At 37.5% G+C, this 19,662-nt stretch overlaps 2 protein-coding genes across 2 annotated transcripts; both read left to right on the top strand.

Annotated features, from left to right (window-relative positions):
* The first annotated feature begins 579 nt into the window (after positions 1-579).
* Positions 580-1,549, top strand: Uros2 (Uroporphyrinogen III synthase 2). The gene has a single exon (XM_068300959.1). It carries the CDS (start codon positions 663-665, stop codon positions 1,413-1,415), a length of 753 nt encoding a protein of 250 aa, XP_068157060.1. The 5' UTR covers positions 580-662; the 3' UTR covers positions 1,416-1,549.
* A 5,168-nt stretch (positions 1,550-6,717) lies between these two features.
* Positions 6,718-19,648, top strand: neur (E3 ubiquitin-protein ligase neur). Its single transcript, XM_068300603.1, is given in 4 exon segments — positions 6,718-7,153; positions 7,155-7,185; positions 15,837-17,635; positions 17,709-19,648. Coding segments are annotated over 4 exon segments (2,295 nt in total). The 5' UTR covers positions 6,718-6,937; the 3' UTR covers positions 17,958-19,648.
* The last annotated feature ends 14 nt before the right edge of the window (positions 19,649-19,662 follow it).

The following is a 19,662-nucleotide window of genomic DNA, read 5'->3' as shown; positions in this document are numbered from 1 at the left end:
ATAGATTATTGAATGCAAATACAAATCAAAATAGAAATGACGACAAAGGGCAACCTAATTGGGGCCACGTGAAAATTCAATTGTAGATTTTACTACGGCATCGTTTATACGAAAGCTCTAATTGTGATTACTAATATAATTGAGATTTATCATCTAAAATCCAATCAAATCGAGAGTGAAATTGGATTTATTGTACACAATTTTTGTAGTAGTTTTGTAAATATTGTAGCTTTATATTCAAAAGATATACATACATACATATGTATGTAAATGTATGCAAATGATTTTATTGCCCTTGTGTCATGGTCAATATGCAGCGTGTAAGCGAACTGTTGTCCTTGTTTCTGACGAAAAGATAAAAATAAAATTAAGTGAAATCATTGTGATTAAAGACCAGGAATGCAAATGAAATGGGGCAGTCAGCCGGTAAAATTGGTAAGTAAAAATATAATTTTAAAATTGTTTGTCTTCTCGCTTACGTCATTGTCTACGTTTGACGTATAGCTTTACGTTTTATATTCTAGTGACGGAACTTTGCTAAAAGTAGGCGATAGTTTTCATTTTAAAAAGCAACGTCGTTATATTTAAACAATTCGTTAAAAGCGTATGAAACAGAGCTGTAATTCTTTTACTTTCTAACTAATCTAATTTTAAGAGGAATAATGGGCGATTGCGTTAAGCATAGTGTTGTTCTATTGAAACCACAAACTCAAGATGATTGTTACGACCAACGGTCGAATTTGGAAGTGATCTATATAAATCCGGCAACATATGTCTTTAAGAATATACCACAATTGCGAGCAAAGCTCCTGAATCCCCATAAATATGCAGGAATAATATTCTGCGCTCCACGATGTGTTTATGCTGTGAACGAAGCTCTCCAAAAGGAACCCTTGCCATCGTGCTGGCGGCCTTTGCACAATTATGCCCTAGGAAAAAATACACGAAACATGGTCTACTATTCGCTACAGAACTTACCCACCATGGGCGTAAGTGCTTGTAGTGCTCATAATCTTTGTGATTTAATTAGAGAGACATTCGGTCCCAAGCGCGATCTTCCATTCCTTTTGCCATGTGGCAATCTAGCTAGTAATACATTACATCTGCGCCTGGTGGCTCAGGGTTTTCGAGTGGATAACTGCGAATGCTTTGAGAGTCAATGCCATCCACACTTTATGAATTCCATGAAACAGGCCCTCAAACTCAAGAAATTGGAAACTATTGTCTTTTTCTCACCGGCAAGCGTGAAAAGTGGAGCAGAATTCATCAAAAAGTATTCAGTTTCAATTGAAGATCGTAAACTTATAGCTGTGGGTCGCCAAACCCAAAAGGAAATGTTGGAGTGTGGTCTCAAAATCGATCGTCTAGTTGAATCGCCCCTCGAGGAATTGGTAGTTAATGCCATAGTCAATTAAAAACATTTATTTTCGACTTAAAGAAAGCTAAATTCTGGTGCACAGAAACCTTTTAAGGTTTTAACATTTAATGTAATTAATAATATTTGAATTATAAGAAATTATGAAGAAACTTTTTATATGCAGTCTTTATATGTATTTATATTGAATATTTTCATTTTCTCAGAGTTGCGACTCCCTTTTTATGCTACAATTAATACCCATAAAAAACCCACAATTTGATAAAATTTCTCATTCTTTCCAATTTGTTTTCTTTATCAGTCAAACACTGAAAACTTCTCAATCATTATCGTGATGTAAGCAAATGTTTTTTTCCATTAGGTCTCACTTTGGATTTGGTATATCCATGTCTATAATGGCATGGGGCATGGGGCATCAAAATGTTACAAATCTAAATTAATTTTAATTTATCGTTGGAAATCTAAATAAATTCAATTATATGCCAACAATTTCAAGTGGTTTAGATAGGCTTTTATCGCGTCATTATTGATAATATACTAAAAATATATGAAAAGACTTTAAAATTTCTTCTTCAATCAGTGAAGAATTTTTGGTTCAAGGCTAATGTCTTTGAGCCTAATTGTTGCTCAATCAATTACATCAATTAAATTGATTTAAGAATAAATGAATTTTAATTTACAAAAGGTTAGTGGACCACAAAGGCAGAGACTTCTGCAAAATTAGCAATTCGAAGATAATTTCAATACATCTTGAAGGTGAAAAGTAGAATTTCAAGTTCAAGGCAGATGTTTTTGAGTTTTCTTGTTCAATCTATGAGCAGCTGTAAATAGGTCTATATAAATTATTGAAAGTATCGCTTGATCGAATCTACCACAACTAAAAACTGTAGCAAATGTCCAGGATATACATTTGTATGTACGTATGTATTTCCAATGTTTAATTAAAGAAAATAGAATGAAAAACGAAACGACATATGCAAACTGGTGACTCAAGGAAGAAAGAAAGGAAGGCAGGCTGACAGTTGTTTGTGTGTGTGTGTGTGTGTGTGTGTGTGTGTGTGTGTGTGTGTATATGTGTTTATACATATATAAATAAACCAAACTAATCCAAAAACCAGCAGAAAGACAGAAGGGAAAGAATTGCGCAAGCACTTGAGAAGAAACGACAGCAGTTCCCGAGTTCCCTTTCTTTCTATATATGTATGTATCTATAGAGGGTGGACCATCTCGTCTCGATCTCCATCTCCATTTCGTATACCTGCCCTCCATGGCAGTTGGTTCCAGTTGGCTCAGTCGATCGAAATCTAACGTTTTTGCTGTATGGCAGAAGACGAAGGAAACAAAGGGATGCAAGTTGGCAACTTCCACTTCCCATATCCGCCATCAAAGTCGCATCCTCCTTCTCTCTAACTCTCAGTGTGCATGTGTGCATACATTTAATCAAATATGATCAGGAGTGAAAAATACCCGGCCAAGATCAACATATGTCTAGTGGGAGTTGCATTCGCCGTTAGTTAGAAGTTTTACGGCCAAATGTTGTTTGTTTGTACGCGGGGGTTTCAGTTTTCAGTTTTTCACATTGCAGTTTTTTCCCGGTTTGTAAAATGTTGGAAAAACTCCCTCAACTGGCATGGACATTCAGAATACATTTGGCAAGTCATAGAGGGAGCGCGCAGAAGGTCCTTTTATTTCATGGTCAAACAAAATGGAATGAAATTTTCAAATTTCTACCTGTAGTACGTGTGCCTGACGAGGCTTCGCTTTTTTCACTTATTGGTTGGTTTTTCTCTACCTTGCATCCTTTTGTCCTTCAAGAATCACGTTGTAAGAAATCATGGCCCATAAACTCAATAATTTATTATTTTCAGCTGCATAAAAGGAATAGAAACTGATTTGGTGTAAGAAAAAAATTGAAACAGGTAAAATTAAGCATTTTTGTTTTTTTGGAGTCTAAAGTCTTAAGGATATCTCCGCTGCACCTGTAAAGGTGTATATTTCGCGCCCTTTTCTTGTGAAAATCCTGGGTTCAGCTGTTTTTTATTGACCTTTTTTAAGTTTTTTTCTACACTCTTTTCTTGAGTTTTCATTGTGTTCTACATAAGGCGTGGAATCCTCAATTGACTTACTAAGCTGCTTTTATGATGGGTTGCAGATGATAATTGTTGAAGATTTCGATTACTTACATATAAATTAGGCTGTATTATTTTTTATGAATCTCTTTTTAGATGTCTGCAAGTAAGGCTTTAATATAAAATATAATGGTTTAAGGCAGCAATTGCGTCGAATTGCAAAATCGAAAAGAGGCTTAGCAAAATTCTGTGTCTCCCATAGCCTTCTTAATATATAGACAAAGTTTTGTCTAAGACGTAATTGGCGATGGAGTTTTTTAGTCTATGTTCTTTTGGTTAGTAAAGTAATATACCAATTCTATTCTTTTCTTTAGAGGGAAACCTTGATCAACCAATCAATTAAAGTGATAGTCTAAGCTGCGACTAAGCTGAAGGAAACATTCTGCTTTTTACTGAAAAGTATGGACCAAGAAGCACCGCGCCCATTTGGTTAGAGGGTTTAAGTTAGGGGAAGGTCTGAACTAATGTTAAGACAACTGCTGTCGTCTGTGGCTGCTGCTGCTGACGATGATCCTTTCTATGAAAATGAAGTATAATAATTGCTTGGAGCAGACAACACAAAATGCTGGCAGCAGATGCAATTTCTCAAGATCGGAAGGGATCAGCACAAAGACGATGGGCAACCAAGAGGCATTTAAATTTCTTGTGATATTAAATTGGAAATGCATATTCAGCATCCTCTATATCTCGCTGGACTCTTACTGATGGCAGCAGACGTGCGTCCTGGAAATACAGCTGCTGCTGCTGTGCAAAAATATTGGCGAAACAGGAACCTTGCCATTCAGATATAAAACTACCCCAAAAAAGGAAAAAAAAAGGTGTCATCCATCTGTGGTTACATTTTTCGATTAGGACCTGAAAGCCAGCCAGCCAGGCTCGCTGTAAAGGATAAAGGGTTGCTTTCTGCTCTTATTTCTTTTACATTCATCCTTCGCTTTTGTTATTTGCCATTTCCAGGTGTAAATTTTTGATGTTTGTTTGCATCTAGGCAACCAGCCAAACCACGTGCCGACAGACGTGCGCCAGTTGTCGCTGGCTCCTCTTTGCTAGCTGATAAGGTTTTCCCTCTCTTCTTGTTTGCCGTTGTACACGTTATTTATAAATTTTTATATATAATCATATTTTTTTGTCAGCGCCAGGGAACGGCTTGAAGGCCCCCTAAAAAAGGCAGCTGCTGTCATTTGCTATATTCATATGTATATATGGTTGGGGGCCTTCATGTTTATATTCGCCTTAATTTTAAGTAGTTTTATGGCTAAATTTAGCAAATGTTTGCTCCCTCGTCTCATCCTACCTACCCTTTCCTCCAGTTTAATGCAAATTTTCTTGGTCTCCCACGAATTCCTATTTCCACATCTGTTTTAAAAACTTCCATATATGTAGATCTTTTTCTTGTTATTTCTCAGATTTTACTGAATTTTACTTCTTCTAAGGGCCATTTGTCTTGGATTTTTGCTGATCCCACCACCAAGCCAAAGCGAATTCAACTTTACCTTGACAATTCTCATTCTCATTGTTATGTTTTATTGTCCATTTTTCTTTGTTTGTCTTTGGGCATCTCCCAGGATGAGAAATTTTTACCTTTTAGGTTCAAATTTTTGGCCTAAGCATGTCAATGTTTTTAAAAGAAGAATTGTCCCCTTTAAGCAAGCGTTTAATGAAAATGCCAAATGTGAATTTTCTATGCCCAATCGGCATTATCTATAGGAAGAATACCCATATATACATATAATTCTACATCATAAATCTAAAAATTTGTTAAACAATTATTTCAATTTAATTAGTCCAACTTTATTTTCGCAAGAGATTAGACAAAAATATAAAGATAAGGATAAGTCGGCGAAAGGTTCACGAACCCGGCCCCGGCCCCAAAAATCTCTCAGCTCGTGAACCTCTATTTCTCACAGTTCGCCCCCGCAAGTAATCATAATCAAAATTTCAAATAAAATATTTGAGATAACGATTGGTAACTGAATCATGTGTAATTTGATTGACATTGTGATAGATATTTGGCCAAAATAAAAAAGGCTGAATAATATATATGTACATAGATCAGATAGAAACGTTAAGTCATTAGCGATTCCATCATTCTTATTAATGAACCATTATCTAAATAATCTTGAAAATGTAGAATTTATATTGTGTGTGTGTAACAATTTACAATTTTGTAATGAATTTTACTACAAAGAAAAAAGAGTTTCACGCGTTCTTTTCCGCTTTGAATTCCCGATAAGGTTACATTATTATCCAAAGACGACTGCCCCACCGCAATTGCATTCTTGCGCCACCTAGCGGTCAACGTGACTGTTTATAATTTCGCATATAATTTGCAGTTATCAGAAGATTTAAATTTTTCTAGACCAGTTTTTTGGATTTTGAAGTGACAGAAAGTAAAGTAAAGTACTAAATTGTTGAATCTTTGGCCATATGATGACCCCAGGTAATACACCTGAGGGCATTGACAGATGTCTGTCTTTAGGTCCAGTTTTTTCTAACCCTCATGTACATGAACTAAAGACAACCTTGCTAACAAAAAATTCAAGATGTAAAGACCAAAACCCCAAAACAAAAAAAAATGGCTTGAACTTTGCTGAACTATGAAAATACAAAAAAAAAAAAAACAGTTAACAGCGATCCAAGTTAGAGGCAGCCTGGGCCCAAATAAATGGCTAGAAGAAGAGGAAGACGAAGACACAGAAGGAGAAGGAAAGACAGAATTGTTGATCAAGGTGCAGAAATTATAAGGGAGGTTCAATACACGCGAAAGGCAGGCACAAAAAGGGAACGAAACCATAGTAAATAAGAAACAGCTGCAAGACGAAAAACTGAATTGTTGTTGGTATTGGTGCTGGGTTTGTTGTTGCCTTTTTTCCTGTTAGCGGGTGAGATTTGCTCTCCTCCTCGCTTACTCTCTTGTACACTCTTTCTCGCTCGCTCTCTTTGGAGTTAGTAAGCTAGTGGTGAGAGAATCTTGGCCAGAACACGAAGTGAAACATTACGTTCGTGAAGTAGCTCTATCTTCTCTCCCTCGCTATGCACACTCGTGCATCCTGTCACTGTTCGTGCTTGCTTCGGCAGAACACGCTCATCGTTTGCTGCCATCCCTAGTCAGCTGAGCCGCAGAAACTGTTTTGCCTTGCTGGTTGCTGCCACCACTACAATTCAGTTATAATTTGAACATCGAAGCGTTTAGGTCGTTCGCTCCGTCGTAGAGTCTCGTTTCAAGTGAAGTTCATGTTCGCGTCTCGGGCCAACAAACAAAATAAATAAACACAAAATGTTTTAACTTAATAAATTCAGTACTTGACGAATTAAATTGTTAATGCCAAAAAGCAGAAATTGCATTTCGAGTTACAACTTGCAATTTCTAATAAAAATATAAATAGAAAATTTCCAAGTTTTTTACACACGCAAAAATAACAAATAAATAAAAATGGGTCTTTCGGATATACCAAGCAATTACATGCCCCACCATCAAGGCAGCCATCCACATCTGAATATAAATCATCATCATCATCAACTGCAACATCATCAAAATGCAGCCACAGCCGCTGCAGCAGCTGCCGCCCATGTCCTAGCCATGGAAAGCAACGAACTAATGATGAGCAGCGCCAAGGACAAATTGGCTAGCAAAAAGAAAATGCATCTACTTAAAAAAGATCAAAAAACGCTTTGGCTTAGGTTAGTTGATCACAGTCCTAATGATAATTATACATAACTATAAACAACACGGTTATTATCTAAATGTAATTACAGCGTGCGAAAAATTAATAATTCATTTTAAAAACAGTTTCAAACATAATGTGGTTCTCACATAAAATTAGCATATGGTAGCTAGATGGCGAGAGACCCGTCTCTTTGGTCTACTGAATCATTCATTCATTCAATTTAGTTCTGTTTTAATTAATGCGGCAAAGTTAAAACAAAAACACTACTATTTTTAATGCGTACATTAGCATTTTGTGCCCATCCGGCAAAAAAGAATAATCGCAAAATATTAAACTACATACAATATGAGAAATGGGAGGAAGACAGACAGAGAGAGAACAAGAATCAGAACAGCTTATGAGATTGTTTAAACAAAAGTTTAGCCCATGAGATAGCAACAATAAAAACCACAAACTAACATCCCCAATGCCTCTTCAAGTGGCTCAAGATAAAAACGCCGCCAGTTCAAAAGAAATAACAGAAAACAAAAAAGATTAAAACTAAATTCAAATTACAAATTGTTTTAGTTACTAATTATTATGAATTCTTTCATAGAAACAGAAGGATAGGCAATTCTAAAACAGCCTAAAGAGTAAATTTTATACTTAGTTCCGCTTTCAATACGTTACAGAGAATGAAAATCTTCTTTGAACCGTAACGGAAATCGAGTTAATTAGAATTTCGCGCAATGCAAATTCGCTAGAAATTCTCATCGTCAGATCTGAAGATTTCACAAACCACTGTAAATAAACCAATACATGCACACGCACACACACACACTTATACACACATAAATTTCGCTCACTTTCAAAGTAAAATCAAAATCTTCCAAATTGCATTGTCTTTAACCACAAAAACCCCAACAACAATTTAAGCCCTCCCGAAAAACGAAACGATTATGTTTTATCATAACGATTATCTTCTTTTCGGCCTTCCCACCCAGATTCGGGGCTTTTTTCGTTTTTGTTTTGATTGCAATTGAGAGAAAAAAGAACTCTTTTTCTTTCTCTCACTCTCTCACAAACACACTCTTTGAGTGAAGGAAAAAAGTAAAGAAAACCAAGTCAAAGCCAATGACGCATAGGCAAAAGAGTTCTTCTTGGCCTCAACCGTCGTACCCATGCCCACTTGGGGGGAGGGGGCGAGACCGCGGAGGCATCTATGTATGTATGCTGCCTCTCCATTCAGCTGAAGTTAGATTTGTACGCGAAGCGCCGTTGCCGCCGTCGGCAAAAGCAACAAACCAAAGAAGAAACGCAAAAGCAAAAAAGAAAGAAAAATCCATATGTAGGAACGTGGATCGGCCACAAAGACTTGATCATACACTGCATCAGATTGAAGAACACAAGAATAAATATGTTTTGATGTACTCTCTGAAGAGTAGGGTATCAGACCCTCTCACACCCGCTCGCTGCAGTTGCAGATGGTAGTTAGTTATTGTTGTAGTTGGCGTTGAAGTTTATGTGAAAGAAGAAGAGATCCTATGAAGAGGTGTGCCATGCGGAGAGAGGGGGGAGAAGGTTTATGGCTGTCATTCCATTCCCGAACGTGCGCATTGCGTATCGGTAATCAATGAAATTACTTTGTGTCTTTTTTGTTGTTGCTTGTCTGGAAATCAGCTGGCTGGCTCGACTCGGCTCAACTCCCAGCTCCTTGGCTTAGTTGTTTTTGTCTTTGTGATTTGTTTTACCTGCATTTTCTTTTCTATTACAATTTTTTGTTTTTTGTTGTTGTTTTTGTAGTTGGTTTGTTGTTTGGTTCGTTCGTTGCTTGGTATGCCACGTTTACTTTGGTTTATCTCATTGGCTAAAGCTTCTCACGGTTTACTTTTTGGTTTTAGCGGGGCTGCCAACTCGTCTTGAATATCCCATCCAAACACACACACACACACAATGATGATGTTGTTGTTGTTGTTGCTGTCGGTGCTTTCAATTCATCTAAACATTATTGTATTTACCCAAAGCAAATAAGCAGACGAGAGAGAGAGAGAGAGAGCACACCCGACGTCCCCTAAACCCCTCTCCCTTTCAATCTCCACCCTCGCATTGGGAGTAAGTACATCTGTCATATGGAATATCGCTTCAATTTTCAATATTCTTTTGTTTTGCCATTTTTGTACCCTCTGCTACTTCCTCTCTAACCAATGAGCTCATTCCAAGATGGATGCGTCATTTGTTAGTGCAGTAAAAAATAAACTTTTTTTCTTTTTTTGATAAGACAGTTCTATTTTTTCGCATTCCTGATAAGAACTAGTGCGAATTGTATCAAATTGAAATACTATTTGCGACATATCAAAAAAGAAAGGGCAAGAGAATTATAGTTTAATAGACCACGGAGAGATGGGCATGGCTATATCGGGATCAGAAACGCTTCCTTTTGTCCTTTAAAAGGTGAATTTGACACCTTTTCTACTACTTTGTCCAAACGACATCTATTCATAGTATTTCTTTTTATTTCTCAGTGTTGTCTCTTTTTTTCTATCTTTATCTAAGTTATCATTACAGCGACCTACATTCTCGTAATTCCCCAGGTATCTGTTAACTTTTATCAGTTAGTGAACTAAAGTTGGCAGCACAATTTGAGAGAAGTAATGTACTTTTAACAGTTTTGTATTCGATAAAATCCAAGCATAGATAAACTTAGCTTCATGTGGTGCTGTGCTGCATGTGCCTATCCATAGGGTGGTGGTGCAACCAACTGCTGTAGTGAGGAACGCAGGTAGCTACCAACAGGTATAAAAAAGTAGTATCTCAGATAGTAGTAGATGCGGGTCGAGGCAGCTGCAATTAACTCACGCCAAGAGGCAGAGAAAGAGATTGGGAAACTGAGAGTTAGAGAGCTCCTAAAGATATCGAAAATCTACGCCGGGTCAATTATATACGCTTGGTCAGCAGGCTGGCTAGAGCGAGCGGGTGGTCGGTCGGGGCAACAAGTCGTCAGTCGTTGTTGTTGGTGCCATGCATAAATCAACGTAGTTCCACCTACGGGCACAAACAGCTGTCGATCTGTGTCTATCCAATGAAATTTGGTCAAATCGGGTTTTTACCTTTATTTTTATTTTTGTAATTAATATGTACACCTATTTCTGACCAAGAACTAGATTCTTGAATTCGCAGCTGTTTGCTATAATGTTAAGAAATTTGCATGGTTTAGTCATTATAGAATTCTACAAGATTTTTAAATTAGTAGAAAAAAAAATCCAACAATAGGGCTTAAGAGTGTATAAACACTCTCGAGATATCCCTTCCATACATTGAACAATAGAAAAAAATGAGTGGCAAACACTTGAATTTTTTTTGTTATACTTTGTAATAATGTTATAATGATGTGTTTTTATCAAAGACCAAAGAAGAAGAAGCATCCTCTTCATGTCTATGGGTCATAATGAAAACGCTGAAAATGCTGTCGGCTCAACGCTTGAGTGATTTAATTACACACTCACATACACATACAAAACTTGGTCTCGAAGACGCAGTCAAGTGCTAAGGAAATGCAAGTTGTACATAAGATACATATATGTATGTACATATATACATAGATACATATGTACATATGTATATGTATCTATATCTCTTCACTTGATGAGGCCCTTCTAGTAATTGCAACGCTTCGATAAACAAGCGGAAGAAAGCCAAGTTTCAGTTATATGTATGTAGACCTGCCTGCATAAAGGTATATATTTGGATCGTCTATATATATATCTATTTTGAGGCTCCACCATTACGAGTTGTTTCGTTCTTCTTGGCTGGGGTCTCATGCTTCAGTGCCTCATATGTTCATAGGTTGTGTGGCTTGTTTTGTTTTATTGAGGGAGTAGCAGCCCCTTCTATTTTTTTTTTTTGTTGTTTGTTGTCTGTGGGCTTATAAAAATATACACCATGTTAATTTGATTTGGCCACCCTCGCCGCTTTAGCTGCAGTCAGCTAATTATATATAAAATTTATTTTACATAGATGGATGGATGAAATTGGGTGCCAGCTCCTCGCTTCATCAAGTAACTACAAATTTGTGTGGCAGTGGGCAGAGAGGGGTGAATGAAAAATGTTATGACATTAAAAGTCATTGAACCCCTCCCTATATACTATATAGTGTGCTAAGCTATAAAGGTGCCATTGATATTTATTTTTCTGAGTTTTCCACTAACTACAGCCATTTATCAATCCATTCTTTATTTATCCTAGTCAAATACAACAAATTCTTGTCTTTGTAAGGAGAAATATACAACCAAAAACCGAGGAAATTATAATTTTGTAACAAATTTTCAAGGGGAAACTGCTTAAAAGTGATCTTCATGGGTTTATTTATCTAAAACACACAAAGAAAGATTATAAAATTATATATTAAAACAAGAATAAGAAGAAAGATCTATTACTTCGTACCTTCAAAGTTATTTCATTAATTTTGTTAACTTTAGTAATTACTGCAAATGTGCTAAGCAAAAGAGGGCATCAGATTTCGCTTAATCGCATAAAAAGTGCATTGTACTTGATGGTAGACGATGTGGAAAGAGAAGAAGCAGAAAAAAAAGCAACAGAACTCGAGTGGGGACAACATCCAATAGTTTGACCTCTGGTTTCCACATTGTTGTTGTTGCTGTTGTTGTCGTCGTCAGTCGGCCGTTTAGTTGTGCAATTATTTTTATTATACATGTTTTCTTCTTTCATTTGTTGCTGCTTTTTGTCTATAGAGTCTAGAGTTACATACACTAACGAGTGGGGAAAAAGCCCGCTTGGTGGGGGGAAGGTATTGGTCACCAGGAACCGGACAGGGGGCAACTACGATTACAAACACTCTCTTTCACTGGCTGACTGACTGGCTTCTTCTCCATTCTGCACTAAAGAGTTTGTTTTTGTGGCTTCCGCTGCCATTGAAGATGGTTACTTGGTTGGTTGGCTGATGCAGAACGGAAGTGGCGTTGTTTTTTTTGCAAATATGTACGACTCTAATGTACTCTACAAATTTCCATAAATTTCAACCAAAAAGCAGAAAAAGCAACAAGTTGTTCAGGTTGGTTTTGCCCTCATCTAAGGCCTACGCACTTTCTGTTGATTAAGGTCATGGGTCACGTGCTTGTGATTTCGGCGCGTGTCTTTGTTGTTATTTGGCCCACGTGCATGAGTCATAAAAAACGTGTGCGAACAATTAACAGAACAGTAAAGGTTTCTGTTTTTGTAATTATACCGGATATGAAGGCGGAGGAGGTGAAAAAGGAAAGCGAACAGCGGAAGAGTGTTGTGTGAGTGTAGATCGATTACCAAATTGTATCAATTGGTCAGCCACAGCCCACAATTGACCGCTTTGCATAAATTAGCATTTGAAGTAATCAACAAATGATCTGAAGAGTGGGTGCCATTACGACGGCGGCGACGACGACGACGACTTTACATGCTCTTAGAGATCTTATGGGTTTGTGTCAATGAATGGAATGAATGGATCATCCTACGCCCAAGAAAATAAACTCTATCTATCGTATGTTTAGTGAAATTAGTTGTAGAAACATTGTGTGGGACGTATTGAACGAATTGTTGTGGGTTGTTGGCATTTTTTTGGTTTTTAGGCGTTGGCAGCAGACAAAATAAAGTTGTTTGGCATCGAACAAGTGTACAACAATTCTCACAGCAATAAAAACAAATATCATTATCGACATTTGTATGCTAAATTTTCTATGTTAAATAAGTGCAAACAGATCAACAATGAGAAAACAGATAATTAATGCTAATTAATAACCAACTCTTCCTGCTCCCCATCGCTTCCCTCCATAAAGGCACTCAATTGTGATCTCAACAATTGCCAATTCGTCATCCTAGTGCATGTATATCTAGACTTTAAATCGATCTTTAATGATCAACTGCAATCTTCATTATTTTAAATTGGCTTTCCTTAACGATCTTGAATACTACAATACCGAAATAGGCAATCGTTTGATTACCTCACTTTTGCCTACCGTTGCTCAGTATTTTTTTTATGACACCTGCATGATTTTCACATTTTCCAATCCACCCGCGTTATACGAAACGAGATGAGATGAAGGAGGATGAAGATTCATCCACTTCATTCGCTTGCAATTATTGTATGTAGCTTGTTACAGGTTTCCCTATATCTCCTCTCTCTCTATATATATGTATGTATACAAATTTGGAATCGTGGGAATTGTTTGTATTTGGCCAGCGTGGGAAATGTTTCTGTTTTTTTTTTTTTTGCGACGCGCCAAACGGTAAATCAGGTTTTCCTTATTTTGCGCCAAAAAGGCAAAAATTTGCCTGCCGATCGTTTGGCAGATCGTTCGGCACGTTTGTTAAATTTGTTTTTGGGCTTTTCTTTTGGCAACTGTAGTAAACGCATGACCCCAAACAAGGAGGCAAGGAGGGGAGGAGAAGGAGTATTTCGAACTTTTAATCCCAAAACTTGCTAATGAATGTTGCAGAGCCAAAGTCGTAGCCAAGTATATATGAAGAGATCTTGAAGTGATCATGATCCAGTCATGAAGAAGATCGCTTGATAGGATTTTGTTAGATCATTTAAATTTTTAACAATTAGTGTGAATCCGATCTCTCTCTGGCGGGCTAAACGAAGATCATTAGCTGATCGTCGAGGCTTCTCCACTTAATTAATTGCCATGTCGTTGTCGTGATTGTCATATTGTTTGTCGTTTGTGTCTCGCCTCCTTTTTTTCTACCTAATTGATAGTATCAATGCGTCTTGCGTAAAACCGTTTTGATTTAACGAAAGGCCAAGAAAAACATGGCTACAATAATATTACGATCATTGGAGTATTTCATTCATGCCATCACGACGACGACGATGGCGGCGGCGATGGTGGCGGCGGCTACTGTTGTAAATTCATTGACAACTTGGCTTGGCGGCGCGTCTACTGGCAAAGGTAGCAAAAAGTAGGCGTCGCCATTCGAGCCGCGACATCCTTTTGGCCACAACACAACAGAAAGCAGACCAAAGAAAACGTGATTTCCTACTTCCTCGTTGTCGCCGTCGTCGTCATCATCAATGCGCGGTCAATTCATAAATATTGATAATACACTCCATTGGAGTGGAGTACATACAAAAAGACATTCTTGATCGAAAACCAGCTCTTGCATAGCGAAATGGGAGCCAACCGGAAGGAGCGACCAGACTCAGACCAGAGACCGAGAAGAAGCTGTGTGGTGCTCCCTTTTTGATAATTTCCTTTCCACTTCCCAGACCAAGCAACTTCCTGTTCGTTTTGGTTCTCTTCCCTTGTCCGGAAGTAGTGAGCCTCACTTATAACAGAGACAAGGCGAAAGATTTTTCAAGTCATTGGCCCTAAGGATGAGCTCTGGGATGGTATTGAATTTCATCCCCTTTTGGAAAAAAAAAACACAGATACTTGAAAAGTTGTTGCATTTGTCTCTCGACGAAATGTTTTTCGTTTTCTCTATCAGTTCCAATTTTTGTCTTACATTTCTGGAAATTTGAACAGCTGCCGCTGCCGCTGCTTGCAACCCCTAGTGATCGAAACTACCCTTAACCTACACACACAAAGCACACACATACACTCAAATGCTTGCAATGAGGGTTGGTCGATTATTTTAGTTCGTCGTCGTCTACCTGTCCCTTTTTTGGGGTACAAAGCGTACAGCTGCTTTCTTTGGTTCCACATAAGAAGGCAGCTGCCACATGCCGCATAGAGGCCAAGATCTCTTAAAGACACTGTGCCACGCGCCGCATATCAACATGGTAATCAACTTGTGTCCTGTCTGTCTCTTTGTCCATCTGTCTGCCTGTCTGTCCTTCTGTCTCTCATAAGACAGGCTTTTGTTGTCTGGTCCTCCTGCTGCTTTGATCGCCGACTTACGCACGTTTTTTTTTTTTGATAGTTTTTTTTCTCTCCTTCTTGGCAACTGCTGTGATGCCTTAGAGGCAAAAACCTGTCGCAGTTTCTTGTGACTTTCGGTAATTATTTATGTTGGTTATAGGTTTTTTCTCTGGCATTTTATCTTTTTGCATTTTCTGTGTCAATTATGGCACAAGAAGCGCAGCCTCTCTCACAGCAGGTGCTGCCAAGCTGCAAATAATTATGTCAATTGAGCAAAAATATTTAAAATTTTAATACTAAATGAGATCAAGAGGAGCTTAAGAAATGCATTTTTGTTTATTTCTAAAAACATATTGATTCTATTTTTAATTTACATTTCTTTTCTTAGAACTTGGTCACTCCTTTCTCTCCAGATGGAAAACCTTCTAAGAATGTGTTACAGTTTCCTTTTGCTACAGTTCAATAATCTTCATCAAAGTCACGTGCTATTTTTAGGAAAGGGGTTTTTTTTTTTTTTTTTTTGTGTAATATGAGATATTCTCCTTGGCTACCTGCAAGATCTTTTTCTGAGCCTACTACCAGAATGTTTTTCTATCTATTTGGTCGACGGAGGCGCGCAGTAACTCGATATTTACCATGAGAGATGAGATGAGAAACAGACTTCCAAAGGGAGTAATTGATATTTAAACATGGTGTGGGTAGATTTTAAATAGGTTTTACCATTTATTTTGACATTTCGAAAGTGAAAATCTTTGGAAAAGTTGTAATAACAAATTTCCTTTTTTAATAGTAGCTTTAACTAATTTTTTATTACTTTCTCTCCTTGCTGCAGTTCGCCGCTCGCCATCATCCTGCCCTGGCCCAAATAACCTGCCACCTTTGCAGTTCCATAGCGTGCATGGCGACAATATACGCATCTCTCGGGATGGAACGCTGGCACGTCGTTATGAGAGTTTCTGCCGTGCAATTACCTTCTCGGCTCGTCCTGTGCGCATCAATGAAAGGATTTGTGTGAAATTTGCTGAAATTTCAAATAATTGGAATGGTGGCATACGTTTCGGTTTCACCAGCAATGATCCCGTATCGCTGGAAGGATCCTTGCCCAAATATGCCTGCCCTGATCTAACTAATCGTCCAGGATTCTGGGCCAAGGCTCTGCATGAGCAATATTGCGAAAAGGACAATATTTTATATTACTATGTGAATAATGCCGGCGATGTTATCTACGGCATTAACAATGAGGAGAAGGGTGTCATCTTATCGGGCATTGATACACGTAGCTTGCTATGGACTGTCATCGATATTTATGGAAATTGTACAGGCATTGAGTTTTTAGATGCTAGAATTTATATGTATCAACAACAGCAAATATCAATACCTGCTCCGCCATCATCTGCCGTGCAACAGCAGCAGCCATTGCCTCAATCAGCCGCCGCCGCCGCCAGCTTGAATCCTCATCATCCACATCAGCAATCGCGTCGTTCTCTGCCCGGTGGCAATGCCATTGGGCTGAATGAACATGATTTGGAACGTCATGTGATGCCATCGTTGCAATCTTTGCATTTGTCAGGCGGTGTTCCCACAAGTGTTGAAGCCCATGATCTGGCCAATGGTTTGCCTCCTCTGCGTTATAATGCCAATGGCCGCCTGATACCTGTTCCATTTCACATAACCAAAGGACGTAATGTACGTCTATCGCATGATCGTTTTGTTGCCTCGCGCACTGAATCCGATTTTTGTCAGGGTTATGTCTTTACCGCCCGTCCCATACGCATTGGGGAGAAACTTATTGTCCAGATTCTGAAGACCGAACAGATGTATGTGGGCGCTTTGGCCCTGGGACTGACGTCGTGCAATCCAGCTATTTTGCAGCCAAATGATTTGCCCAATGATTCTGATTTCCTATTGGATCGTCCGGAATATTGGGTGGTTAGCAAGGATATTGCTGCCGCCCCCCAACGTGGTGATGAAATCGCCTTCTTTGTGGCCCCCAATGGCGAAGTGAGCATTAGTAAGAATAATGGTCCCGCCGTGGTTGTCATGCACGTGGATCAATCATTACAATTGTGGGCTTTCCTCGATGTGTATGGATCAACACAGTCGTTAAGGATGTTCCGTCAGCAATTGCCCAATATGGTGGCATATCCATCTCAGCCCCAAGTTAACGCCGGAGCACTGCCAAGCGGATCTAATGCCGCTGCCGCCGCCTCTACCTCACGTATGCTACCAATGGCTGATTCATTGACTAGCCTAAATGCCGCTGCCAGTCAAGGGCAATTGATGGCATCGAAAATGTCACTAAATCAGCACCATCTGCACCATCCGTCCCAGTTGAGTGTGGCACAGAGTACAAGTACTATAGCCTCGGCCAGTAATGGCGGAGCCAATGGAAGCCGCATGATCAGCATGCCTTCAAACGGTGATATCCTTCAAATCCAACCCAATGGAGGTGGTACTGTTCTAGTAGTGAATCTACCTCCGGCTACAAGTTCGCATGATTTGAATGGTCAATTGGCGGCCGCCACCAGGCAGCAGCAGCAGCAAGCGACAACAATCACCTCCAGTGGCATACTGAACGGCGCTTGTTCCAGTGGCACATTGATCAGCACCACCAGCAGTCAATACATTGAGGTAAGCCATACAAATCTCCATTGAATTCTTTAAATCTTTACTAAAGTTTCTCCGTCTTCTCTTTATTTAATAGCCAATTGCCAATAATACAAATGCAAATGCCACCAAATGGAAGGACAGCTTGAGCGACCAGCATAGCACAGATTCAAGTGCCGAGTGTACCATATGCTATGAGAATCCCATCGATTCCGTTCTTTACATGTGTGGACATATGTGCATGTGCTACGACTGTGCCATCGAGCAATGGCGTGGTGTAGGCGGTGGACAATGTCCATTATGTCGGGCTGTTATTCGTGATGTCATCAGGACCTACACAACATAAAATACCAAAATTGGAAGCGTTTCAGTTTCCCATCCCCCGCACACACACACCTCCCTAACTAACTATTACTATTCGAAAGACAACTTTTTAAACTCGCAATTTAACAACTAAACCTAACACTCAAATTAATTGCATTTCTTTTTTGTCTAATAGAGAAAGAAAACGCAAAAACTTTTACATCCACCCTTTAGTATTAGTAGATGGAAAGCTATATCAATATTTTTGCAAAGAAAACAAAACTAGATTATTCTTGAATATGTATAAGAATGAAATACTTTGACTTTATTGATATAATTAGTATATAAATATTTAATTTTTTTGTGATTTTATTCAATAAGTTGGCCCGAGAGCCAGAATTTGTTCAACTGATTGATTACTTGACCTTATTCCTCCGCGCATACATATATATATATATATATATATAAGATATTTTGTAAATTAAGCAAAAGAAAATGTTTAATTTTTTTTCAAAAATTTGCATGTTATGTTCTATATAATTGCATATAGAAATAGTTTAAACCAAAGTATTGAAAAGTTGTTGCAAATTGACTTAGTTTTTCTAATTCCCTCCTTCTATCTATGTCAAAATTCAAATTTAATGTGCAAAATTATTAGGCAAACGAAATGAATATATTAATTTAATTTTTGTTTATTACATTTTTGGCTTGTTAATCATTTTGGTGCTAATTAATAAGAATCAAAAACAAAACAAATGTTAATGGATAAATTGGAAAAGTTTTGTTGAAGCTTTGCAGCAACTCCTATAACGAAAAAATTATAAATAACTATAAAAATTATATATTAAGCACACAAATGTATAAGAATCAGAAAATTACTTTGCACTTAAACAGAAGACACCAAACAAAATAAAAGCAAAAAAAAAAAAAAAGAATGAAAAAAGAAAACTGCAAGCGCCTGTTAAAATATGTCTATATTAAAATTAGCATTTAAGTACTTAAGTTAATCTCTAGTCAACGAATTAATGCTGAAGTTTCACCCAAAAAATGAAAAAAAAAAAACATGCAAAAAAAGGATATAAAATATAATAGAAACAAAAAAATCAATTAAGCACAAATGCAAATTTTTAAAAATTAAAAAAAAAAAAAGAAAAAAAAATACAAATGATATGCATTTTAGAATACCTACTAAAGTAGTGCACAGATTTTAAAGCAAAGATTTAAAGATATATATAAATAATTATAATAATTAAAGAACAAAAGACTTGTATGTTGTTTAAACAGCTTGGATGAATAATTATTGAATTGAATTAAACTCAAACAAATGGATAACCATCTAAAACATGCAGTTAGAAAATTGCCAATAATAATTAAAACAAACACACATACACAATACACAAAAAAATTAAGAACAAGACACAGAGAACAAACAAACTTTACCTAAGATTTGTATTACAAGTTAAAAAAGAAAATGCTTAAAAAAGAGATTGTAATAGGCATAATGCTGTGCGATATGATAACGCAAGCAAACTATTTTTGTTATAAGAATGAAGTGATGGATATGATAAAAAAAATGTGTATGAATGAAGAGATGTTATTTTGTCACTATAACTGGATAAATCATTTTGAATTTTTTTAAATTTAAAGCGATTTAAAGTTACTGGATAGCTTGTAGGCAATCTAATGAAACTAATTTATATAGTTATGAATGAATAAACGAAAATGGAACATGTACTAAGTCTTTTTTA

This window comes from Drosophila tropicalis, unplaced genomic scaffold (genome assembly GCF_018151085.1).
Source record: "Drosophila tropicalis isolate 14030-0801.00 unplaced genomic scaffold, ASM1815108v1 contig_878, whole genome shotgun sequence".
Lineage (NCBI taxonomy): Eukaryota > Metazoa > Arthropoda > Insecta > Diptera > Drosophilidae > Drosophila > Drosophila tropicalis.
This window is presented reverse-complemented; position numbering and strand designations above follow the sequence as displayed.